The sequence below is a fragment of the Oratosquilla oratoria genome, chromosome 35 (genome assembly GCF_046742065.1).
Source record: "Oratosquilla oratoria isolate Oo_2021 chromosome 35, ASM4674206v1, whole genome shotgun sequence".
Classification (NCBI taxonomy): Eukaryota; Metazoa; Arthropoda; class Malacostraca; order Stomatopoda; family Squillidae; genus Oratosquilla; species Oratosquilla oratoria.
The window spans coordinates 47,387,897-47,400,396 of NC_134811.1; the positions used below are offsets into that span (position 1 = coordinate 47,387,897).

At 46.1% G+C, this 12,500-nt stretch overlaps 1 protein-coding gene across 1 annotated transcript in view; it reads right to left on the reverse strand.

The window, feature by feature from the left end:
- LOC143018654 (uncharacterized) overlaps nt 1-12,500 on the reverse strand; it is a gene marked incomplete in the record, with an annotated part of 838,726 nt that overhangs the window by 40,145 nt on the left and 786,081 nt on the right. The window contains 1 exon segment of the mRNA XM_076174236.1: nt 3,757-3,825. Coding sequence (XP_076030351.1) covers nt 3,757-3,825 — 69 coding nt within the window.

Here is a 12,500-nt window from a genome sequence, read left to right on the forward strand (position 1 = left end):
GCAAAACTCAATACGAGCAGGAACACACTCTTGCAAAATTATGAAAACATGTAAAGAAGTAACACTGCACTACACAGGTATTTTTCACACACACACACACACACACACACACACACACACACACACACACACATACACAAATATACACACACACAACTGAAAAATTCAGCTCCAATTCCGGTAGGCAAGAAGCTGTGTGTGTGTGTGTGTGTGTGTGTGTGTGTGTGTGTGTGTGTGTGTGTGTGTGTGTGTGTGTGTGTGTGTGTGTGTGTGTATGTGTGTGTGTGTGTGTGTGTGTGTGTGTAAGGTCACAGCAATACCCATAGATTAGGCTATATATGAGCTCTGAGTTCTCATCCGGGAGGGTAATAGCTGTCGATCACGAGCCCAACACAATACCCAAGACCGTGATGAGTCACAATACCAGTGGTAAAGTGTATAAGTGACGCTTCCAAGCGAGTCGTGTGCACGAGGTGACATTGTGTGTGCGGCCAGAAGTTAAGTGGGCATTAAGAATGGGCTGGGCGATTCATCGTTCCCTTGTGGACCCGAAGTCCAATGCCTTCTCTGTTACAGAATATCGATGCGGCGGAACTGTTTCCGACCTACTTTCCCCTTCTGCAGAATGGAAAATGATGGCCAGAATCAATCACTTCCCCACATCGGTAGTCTGCACCAAAGACATCTCAATAGCTGTGGGGCGGGGAGTCTAGCATGGCAAAGAATCACAAGCCGTAACTCGCCGCCTCCTTCAGTGCGAGGGAACAGCGGATGGAGCCAATTTTTCTACCCACACACATGTACACACACTCTCTCTCATACATACACACACACACAATATATATATATATATATATATATATATATATATATATATATATATATATATATATATCACATTTGTATACATAAATGTTCAGTGTCTACACAGACATGCCCACCCATGGAACTACTTAAAGAAAACATTTGGGTTTTTTCGTAAACCGGTGTACGTGCTATACAAAAATACTCAAACTACAAACCAGCATGGAGTCGGTTTCATGCCAAAAAGCACGGAGGTGGACGGGTGGTGGGTGAGTGGGAGGGGAAGGTGTAACAGATGATGACAAATGCGGGAAAGGTGAGACATGACATCCAGTTTCAAAACTACAGAGGAATCTAGAGAACACAACACCAGTATCTGGACTATGGGTTTTGTATGCTTTGTCTAAAACATTGCTGCACCTGATTCCAGGAGTGGCGGGTCATTGAGGCGCCACCGCATGCGCCGCCCCTGAGCCTGAGAGGAACTTCCTTGGGGCCAGCGAACGAGACGTCATCGAACTCGTGCTCCCTCTCAACGTCCAGATCCTCCGTGTTTCGGGCCATACGCGACCGGCAGCGTCTACGCTGCCGGTCGTCAGAAAAGGCGCAGAATAACGGAGGTCCGTTGGAGCACGACCTCGCAGACAAGGCCCGTCACTCCCCAAGGGGGGCATGGCTAACTTGAGACAAACTTCCTACTCGTTTTTTCAGTGCGTCGGTCAGATAAATCGGTACAATATTTACAAGATCCATTTCCTAGCTACATATTGAAGTAAGTATCTGGTCGTCTATTCATCAGGGTGAGAAATTGAAAGAGATCCTGAGAAACTCATTATTGTTGAGGACTTTCGTTTCTACGTGAAAGAAGAAAATTACTGAAAGCCATTGGTACTATCAACTCTTTCTTGACTACTGTACCACATCAATCTAAATTATTTCTCATTCTGATGAATTCTCAAGTTCGTAAACCTCTACTCAAAGCTAGAAAAAGAAACACAAAATCAGATACGACAGTGCATATACAATTTTAGATAATAATGTATATCAACAACAGAAACTACTTAACTAAGAAGCATCCAGATTATGCAGAATTACCAAGCACTACTATACACAGAAACATTGTCTACGCTGAAGCACACGCATGTGTGTGTGTGTGTGTGTGTGTGTGTGTGTGTGTGTGTGTGTGTGTGTGTGTGTGTGTGTGTGTGTGTGTGTGTGTGTGTGTGTGTGTGTGTGTGTGTGTGTGTGTGTGTGTGTGTGTGTGTGTGTGTGTGTGCATGCGCGCGCAACCGTGCACACCAAACATCGTAAAGGGCTACTGTACAAGAAGACTTAGAGAAGCATACACAAGACAGCAATACTCTAGTAGTAGCACTAAGCATAGTAAGGACTATAATACTAAGACCTCGACAAGTCCGAGCAAATGACCTCGACTCGCCTGGCCCCCCGAGAAGCCCCCCAAGGGTCGAAGCAGTTCGAGACACGCCGAAGGAGCCCCTCCGCCATCTGCTCGTCAGAACCTAGAAGCGACTGGGTTATGCAAAGTTCTGGTGCGAGGTAGCCCTTCGCCATTAGCAGGCGGGTCCTCCTCCAACTGCTGTCGGTCGCCCTTACCCGGGACTACAACGAGGTATACACCACAACAGGTCTTTGTGTCACTTCTAGCGCTACATCGAGGTGTGAGAAAGAGCCTTTAACCGCAGAACGCTACAATTCGCTAACCAACACAGCATACGGGCTGGTAGCCAAGGGGTCATGTTAAGTCTTTGAGGTGCTAAGTGTTAAACAACTTCTAATACAGTTAAAAACGTACGGTGCAGTTAAAAACGTACGGTGCACACACACACACACACACACACATACACACACATACACACACACACACACACACACACACACACACACACACACTCAGATACAAAGCTGCATCCTGCACTATATATATATATATATATATATATATATATATATATATATATTTATATATATTTATATATATATATATATATATATATATATATATATATATACATATACATATAAATTGGTACCAACAACGGGAACATTTAAGTGGTGGCCCTGTGAGAGAGACGCCCTTCTTCACAATCCAACACCCTCACCTCCATCTGCATCTGCACGTGCACTCCCAAGGAACATAAGGAAAATTGAAAACAGGTGACTGCTCCCATCTTCCTCCTCCTCTTACCAACCGGTGACAAGAGACATTCCTAAATTGGGGCAACAAAGGCAGCAGCTCAAGTCTTTTCCCTAAAGAAGTGTATGGGAGGGCGCAAAGACCACAGTCAGCCAATGTAGGTCTTCCGATTCCCAGTCAGCAAAACTCGAGGCAACAATTATCATTATTACATTCATACATACATACATACATACATACCATACATACTGTACATATATACATGCCTTTCTACGGCAGGGTAACCAAGCTTTATTCCTGTGTAGAGAAAGAATAACTTAAGTCTTAGCAAGTTATTGCCAATTGTAATCTGATCCGTAACTGGCGATATCTTGTCAGGATCTTGTAATTTTCTATCTACACATGGATGTAATCCTATGACCCAGTCAAAGTAAAAGCACATGTGGGTGGACTATCGACCTAAAACTTCGCTACATTATACATATACATACATACACACACACACACACACACACACACACACACACACACATACATATATATATATATATATATATATATATATATATATATATATACGTATACATACACAGTTTACACATACACTCCCACCGTACGTACGTTACAGGGTACAATTATGCACATGGAATAGTAGGCATATAGCTAAAGATTTGTAGCTTAAATATAATGTACGACCTGTTAGTACATAGGCCGCAGTTACTTTTCATAAACTAACAAACATATAGATAAGTATGAGAGTTATGTACACGACCACATCCCCGCCCTTCCACCTTTACCTGGACCGTGGAAGAAACCTTTGTAGAAGTAGGATTCTACTGCTACCGGTTTGGGGTAGAAGGTAAAGGCTGACAAAAGAAAGAAAAAAAGATAAAAGAAAAGACAAAAGTTACGTGCAAGAGCAATAGGTCACGCGAAGGAATCTGATGAAAAAATAGGAATAAATGGGGAAAAATAAAGAACATTTAGAGATGAGATCATGCTTTGCGAGAAGACCCATATGCTGTAGCAGCGACGACACTACCGGTGGACTACGAAAACTACAGCCAACCCACAACTCTACAAAGATTTTTTTCTGCTTGACAAGCGCGACATCAACCATGAAACAACACCTGCGCTTCTAGATGTCAACTAGTGAATGAACCAATTCTGATCGTTATGGGTCATGGGGACGTCTTGGAAGGAATATAAATTTTTACGCGTGGTGTTATAAAAAAAATCTAACATCAAACATCAACACTAAAAGTGATAAACTGGTATTACACAGAGGCGAAGCAAGTCTACAAGCAGTGTAACCGCATGGCAGGCCTAAGGGACGGATGGGTGGTTGCCCTATATCTCAATCGCGTCCTTCCGTAATTGGCAGGACCTTGATTAATGTCAGCGAGACGAATATACGCATCGGAAAGTCTATTAGAAAGGATATCCGGGAATCCCGACAGCCAATGCGTATCCTGCATGATAACCTTTCCCTAATGTGTCAAAATCTGTTGCTCAGATCATGCAAATTCAAGTTTAACAACTAGAAGCTTCGGTCACTCTAGTGATGTTTATGATTCACAAGAAGTAAAGAGCTATTTCCAGCAGTCGGTGACACTTTCATGAAGTTATAACCCAATGGATACATTTAAAGAAACTACATTCTAGTAATTCTAATTATAACCATGTAACTCCTGGGAATTCGGAAAACTTAGTCTGTGCAATTATTTTCCTCTCTCCTTGAGTTTTTTTCAAAGGCTGTTTCAACAACATTAGATCACTAGATATCCCACGGCGACTTCAGAATAAACTTTGTCACCGATTTATTTTCTAACTGCAATGCACAGCAGAATAGTTAGATCCTACTGTGCAAGTCGCAAGTTTTTATTCTCTAGCAACTGATTATATATATGGTTTGTATAAAACGCAAACTTTGTCTAGCATCACACAATTGGTTAAATATATGGTATACAATACAATATTTGTCCAGCACCACACAACTTCTTGCGTAATTGATGTATACTTAAAAGCGTGATGTATGTATAATCTAGTTAGCTGACCTCTGAGGACTAAACGATTCAAAACCTATAGCTGAGTTCAGATCTCGTGAAAGCAATGTAACTTCTTATACTGAGGCATTCTACTAATTTCTTATTGCATCAAGTTAATATCCTTAAAAAATACACATATGAATGAATAAATAAATAAGATTCTGAAGCAAATAACATGGATCTATTTTTGCCTCCCGAAAACCTTCTTTAAAAATGCTACATTGCAATCATAAGCACGAGACTCGCGCATCTCGATCGGCAGCACCATGGGTTGGACATTGATAACGGCCATCACATGACTGAAACAGCCTCCCACTAAACAATATGATTTCTAGATCAATCCGACACATCTTCATTGGTGTAATAAAACAAAACCATCACCGCTTGTACCTGCATTAAATGAAATGCACTTTCCATTGTTTGCTACACCCAAACCTTAATCTCATGCATGAACATCACATTTCAAACTTTCTCCTCCACCGTATCATCTACCTTTCAAAGCGGGTTCTTAAGAACACTAACAAAAATGCTATTCTAGTTGGGCATTTCTATGGTTCTGCGCCACCTTCTCTAAGAATAGGGGGCGCCCTCCTCTTCTAATCATCCCAGTACAGCCAGGCAAGACCAGCAAAGGCCCCAGGAAGCAATATAACCTCCATTCTGCACCTTCGGGTTTTGGGACGCCAGGCGACACTTCATGACAAATACTCGGCAGTTGCTCGTCCACGGACGTTCTACGAGAAGACTCCTCGTGCCTCTCCTCTTCTTGTCCTTCTTCTCCAAGCTGCTCATCTTCGAAGGTTCCATCTGACTTCTTCATCACCGTCATTGAGTCGAGTATCCTTGGCGTCCTGCTACTGTTGCTACTACTGCTGTTACCGTCACCGTCGCCGTTACCATTGTCATCATCCTCATCATCACTGCTGACCTTTGGTAAAATACTACCTGCCTTGCCTACCGTTTGCGTTTCCTCTTTGTCTACTTCTAAGCGAACCTGTTCGGGCAAGAGTCTTCGAGAGGAAGACGTCGTTGAGAATCCTGCAACAACTGAAACGTCGACCTGGTCACGTTCCGGCGAGACCAAATGGTGTTCGTCATTCAAATCGCTAGGAATCGAGTTCGTTGACGACTCCAGCATCGGTTTGACGGTGGCCACCCTACGCTTCGTGCTCCTCGGAGACGGAGTCCTAATTTGGGGGTGTGGCTTCAACCTCCCCAGGAACTTTTCCCCCGAATCCTTCACTAGCCTCTGTTCGAATCTTTCGACTATTTCCACTACACTAGCCTGCTCTTCTTCCTCCACCTGTTGGCGGATCCACACCAATTCCACTTCCGATTTTTTGGTCTCATTCCATCCTGTGTCACTGAATATCCTTAGGGACTCCGCTTTCCGTGGTGCGGGGAACATTGGAGTTATGAGACGGTGCCCGATGTGTGGGGAGTTCGGTAACGACCTGCGAGCATGTTCCTCCACTAACTCCTCCCACTGTGATATCAACCCCCGGACCTTAATCCTATCACTACTATAGAGACTGTCTCCAAGGCTTGCGGTTTCAAAGCCCCCTAAACTATCCATTTTTACCAGCTCGCGACCTCTCGCCTCCTTGGGAGATGAATCTACACTATTTTTGACCTGATTTGTGAAGACCTTCTTTCTTTGTTTCTTGTTGGTACGAGGAAGCGTGTTGCTCTCGTGGTTGGGAATGACTCGTGCTGGTTTGGCAGTGACAACGACATACTCGTAACCATTTTCACCTTCATCATCGTCGTCGTCGTCGTCATCATTTGGTTTCTCTACATTGCTCTCTTCCACCTCTGTTGACTTCACACTCTTAACGCAAGAGCCCTCAGTCTCCTTCATTTTGCTCCCTGGTTTCACCCCTCCTTGGTCACTTATCCCTGAGTATTCAGCCGAGACACCGGTCGAGATCGCTCGAGTACCAGATTCGTCTACCCCTCCCTGATAAATCTCCACATCCACGACGTCAACAGATACGTCACCGTAAGTGTCAGACATGTCCCCAAGAGCGTCAGAGATATCGGCCTCCGTTGCTTCGCACGATTCCACGAAGCCTTCTTCAGCGTTGGAAACATCTGACAAGACATCGTGGACCGCATGAGGTTCATCCGAACTCGATGTATCAATTGAATCCCCAGCTGCTGACACTTCCATTTTTGAACTCTCCCCAACCTCGACAGCCCCCCTCTCACTCCCCATCCATCCACAAACAGTGCTATACTCACCTTTGTAGCTAAGCCCTTCCTGATCAGTAGCACTGCTACTAATGACATCCTCATTATGTCCTTGACCGCCTTCCCTAACCTCTAAACCCCTTGAAGTTCCTTCAGAAAGCACCTCTGTGTTCCCTGTACTATTTGTCTCTTTACCTATCGACATCTCCTCTACATCTATGACATCTGAATGGAGGGGACCTTGACCATCTTGTTCCTGTGAAGAGAGAGGATCTATTTCGTCACCCACCAAAGGTGATTCAGTTCGTTTCGTATGATCTCTCAAGCGCCCCTTTCGGTTAATAAAGCGTTCTAACTTCTCCCTAAAAGAAAGGCCGTGACGAGCCGCCATGTATTCCTCGGCCTTCCGCTCTGGGGACCCCCCGTCGGCCAGATCATCCACCAACTCCCCTTCGGACAAGTCCGTCTCATATGGGCACTCAGCAAGGGAGGCCTGCTTCTCATCACAGCTAAGAGCACTGTCAGCGACACTGACTTCATCACCGATAACTCGATCACTTGCATACTCGTTTGACTCAACCAAATCCCCTGTCATGCTCGTGGCCATCGACCCGTGGACACCGGAGTCCTCGCACACCTGTCTCGATTCCTCGCTTTCGTCACCTCTTTCTTGCTGCTGTTCACTGGCAGCTATGCTTTCAGGATCATAATGACCTTCGGACTCCATGCTATACACAGAACTCGTGCACAAATAACCATACGAGGACGATTCGTCCCGATGATCAGTGTCGGATGCGAGATCGTAACTCCCAGAAATGGTTCGGCCACCTGTAAAGTTCGTAGTGTCTGCCTCGTAACTAATCTCCGAAGTAGGGAAGGATACTGTCATCCCGTTCTCTTCCACGGGAATCCCTTCTTCATTAGCACCACTGACCCCCGAGTCTTCGGTCTCCCTTTCTACACCGGCTATGGATGACTCGGCATTCCCCTGGTCATCAGTCATCTCTGAGAACCGAGCACCAGAATCGCCTCTCGATAAACTTGAAAGGCTTTCCCACCGCTGGGCCAGAGAGTCACTGCTACTAAAGCTCCTGAATGTGGGTTCAGATCTACAAAGGCTAGAATTACCAATGCTACTAAGGTTGGGACTTGGTAGGTCGTCAAAGCTGCTCATGGTGGTACCGTCGCCACGGGACAGCCTCTCGACCACAGTGACCATACCATCGGAACCTATCAAACTGCACCACTCATCAAAAGAATCCGTGCTAGAGGAATCAAACTCTGTCAACAGCCGACGGCGATAGTTACTCGAAGTCTCGCACAAGGTGTCACTAATACTAATTGTGTCGAGAAGGTTTGGCTGCTCCAAGTAGAGGATAGTTTTGTAGTCTTTCCTTAGCCATGCAAGCCTACTAATCTGACTGTCGTGGAGAGGTTCGTCCATGGACCAGAACCGACGAACCTCACGTCCCTCGCATGACGAAGCAACCAACCTCCTCCTCCTGACGACCCTACCGTCCGAGGTTACAACCTCCTCCTCATTGAACTCGGGCCGCTGCTGCGGCGTGTGAATGTAAACCTGCTCGAGTTCGGCTTCAACTACTATTGGTGTTGTGAGTTCTCCACAGAACGGTTTCGTCTCTAACGACAACTTAGGGTCCGAAGAAGCAACTGTTTGCGTTGGAGAGGGAGTGGAAAGGGTGCTGCGGACACTGGTCTCTACAAAATTATTATTGCGACTAACTACAGTTAGTGGCAATGCAGACGATAAGAACGAGGACGCCACCTCTAGGTTAGATGCACACCTGTTACCTCCTTCGCCGTCCAACGACTCAATATCCGTATGAGCGTCCGTGTTCTCCTCCGGGAGGAGTAGGTTATCCTTGATTTGCCTCTCCTCACCCTGGATAGGTTTTACCTGCGTCTTTTGGGATATCTGCACCTCGGTAGTCTCGTTCTCGGGTAAAGGTACCTCTTCGTGGACTGCTGGCTCATCAACGTCTTCGGGTCCCGATGCAGCAAAATCTTCTTCGTCTGTGACCCCCCCGAAGTCCTTTTCTACAGTGAGCATTTGCTCGCCAGGACTGGGGGCGATCAACTCTTCTTCTATTCGCGTATCCCCGTCAACACCTTCCTTGACAGTTATGATTTTGTGGACAGTGGCTTCCCTGATGATGTCAGGTGTCCGTGCGAGGTCCCGACCTGTGATATCTGGTACTTCTAATTCCTCTGCATCTGACGTGTCGAATAATTCCGTGTCTGTGAGTCCTCCAGGAGTGTCTACGCGGACTTTCAGGCGTGGTCCAGCTTCTATATCACTGAGCGTTTCCACGTCGGTAAGGTTACCCTCCACTTCTTCAACACGCAGTTTGGCTCGAGGCTTTACTTTACGCTTCGGCTTCGAGTCCATAGCCAATTCTTCGACATCGGTGTTGCCAGATTCCTCAGCCTCAGCGACCTTCAGGCCAGATGTCCTTACCTTATTTGCCGAAGCGACTATTTCTGTATTTTCAAAGTCTGGTAATTCATAACCAGAATCTTCCTGAAGGTGCGCCCCATGGATTCGCATCGCTTCTTCCTCTGATACATACACATCTTCAGTATCTGTCAAAGCCTGTTCGTCGGACTGCGGTGCATGGAGCATGTCATCCGGCATTTTTGTAATAGTAACTTGAGGAACACCATGTTTGTCTTCTTTTATGTGAATGAGTTCCCTCTTCGGGCTGGGTAGCACCGTATACTCGAAATCAGGAGGTAAGGGTGTAAGTGGTCTCACTGTTTCGCCGATCTCGCTCTCATCGCCTTCCAGTTCTTCCACATCTGTTTGAGGGCCTTCAACTTCAGGCAATTTCGTAACTATAGCCGGCCTCTCGTCACCACTAAGTTCCTCGATGTCTGTAGCACCCGCATCCTCAATCCCTTCGTGGGTTTCAAGGAAAACGACGCCTGGTACATTGTCCTTAGGCATGTCGCTGGATTGGTCGAAGGATCCCGGTGTGACTATAATACTAAGTGGACCTGTGGCGGTGTCAACAAAACGTACCTCAGATATTTGAGGCACAAGGCCCCTTTGGAGACTTCTCTTCGCCTTCTTTCTTCGTTGAGAGGTCTTCACGACGGGCTTTTCTTCATCCTCGGACTCGGAGCTTGAGCCTTCAAGACTTTCTACATCAGTGCCATCATCTCTCTGCACAACTTGCTTCTTTTTCGGTTGTTTCACAGGCTTCTCTTCTCCTTCGCTATCATCTAAGTCCTCTACGTCAGTCTCGCCGCCTTCCTGCAAAATTTCCTGTAACGTTAACCCTGCCATTTCTGCTTCTTTGGCAATCTTTTTTAGTTCTTCGTGCTGGTCCTTGATTTTTTCCTTCTTAGAAACTCTACCAATATTTGATTCCATTTCTGCAAGAGTGGCGTTAAGGGCATCATCCTTTGGCTCGTTGCTGGCAATCTCATTTAATATGGCTGCCTCTTCCTTGTCGTCAACATCCATATCTTCAACATCCGTCAAAGCCTGTTCTACGGCCTCTTCGACTTCAAGCGCTTCCGTGGAGACGATCTCAGCTGGCATATCGAGAGTAACCTGCCGGCGGATCAGTGGTTTAGAATCTTCCTTTTCTTCAAGTTCGAAACCTTCTTCATCCGTCTTTTCCCCTTCTTCTTCTTTCTCTGGAGCCGCTTCGCGTATTTTGATCCTCTGGTTGTGGACTTCAGGGATGACAAAAGGCTCCTTCTTACTAACAGGATGTGGTATGATACCCTCTGCTTCTTCGTCGCTCACATCTACATCCTCCGTATCTGTTATTGCACCTTCGTCCCTTTTAGGAACAAACAATCCATCATCAGCACCAACTTCCTTCTTCCCGTCCTCCCCACTGAGGTATTCGACATCTGTGGTGCCATCGGACCTGTCTCCACTCACAGCAAGTGTTGACTTTTCCTTCGGGACGGACGTTTTCTTTACGACCCTCTTCCGACGTACACGTGGGGGTTCGGGCGTAGGATTTTCGGTCATAGATAATTCTTCAATGTCCGTCGTTCCTCCCTCCTGCTGGGTGACGCCTAACATTCCGCCACTTTTCCGGCGAGGCTTTCGGTGAACCTTTTCCCTACCTTCATCTTCACTAGAGTCCACCTGATCTATTTTAGATACTAAGATCCGCGTCTTCTGCATGGGCTTGGCAGCTACGGATTCGGTATTCTTGACATCTTTCCCTAGATCATCGTAGTGAGCTGGAAGAGTGGTCTCTATATCTTCTCCTGGGTGTACAATCTCGTCCCCTGAGTCCTCAACATCCTCAACATCTGTCAGAGCCTGCGTTACGTCCGGCTCTGGAGGCCCTAACCCGATGGTATCCGACTTCAACACGTTCCTCTTGTGCCTTCCCTCAACCGACTTTATATCCACTTCCGTGTCAGACATCATGGGGCTTTCGTTCCGGACATACCCTTCAGTGAGGTTGATAATGTCCTTGCTCGGCTCGGGTAACAGCCCCAGGTCTTCCAACATCGGCAGGTCCTTCTTCTCAGGTACTAACTCATCCTCTTCGCCCGACAGGTCCATGTCCTCGGTGTCTGTGAGTGCAGCCTGGTCAGAGGAAGGGGGCAAGAGAGACACTTTGGATTTCATTGGAGATTTACCTCGAACGTGCTGATCATCGTCACTGAAGAGATCTTCTGTGTCCGTTATTGCCTCTAATTCCAGGTGTCCGTTGGCGTCCGTATTCCCAATTGGACTGGGGCACAAGACGGCCACAGTACTCTGCGTTCCAGACGGCATTATAACAGGAGAAAGCTCCTTACCTGTGCCTAAGAACGAACTCTCAACATCCAGGTTCCCCTCACTACCTGTGGTAGGTAGACTCTGTGGGGTACAGGATAAATCTTTAGGAATTACACTTTGTACAACAAATGACTTGGGTTCTGCTGCTGGTGATACCATCCCTTCCTTACCGACTGGTCCTATGAAATCTAACTCACCCATGTGTATTTGTTCATGTGACCTTAAACAGGATACTTCTTGTTCAAGTTCATTCAATCTAAACAAAATAGATATAACATTTCGCTCATCCAAATATGGTGTAAGTAAACTCCCCTCAATTCTCTCAATCATACCACAAAGTTCATGTGCAATCGAACTAATTCTATCCGCTCTAGACTCGTCTACATCTTTCAATTTTGCTGATTCTGACTGTTCAGTACCCTTATCTTTACCCTCTTTAGACTCTTGAACAGTTTGTGATGTCTTTTCGGTAATTTTCGGAAGAGTCTTGGTTATCTTTTTGGACTGCGAATCGATTATA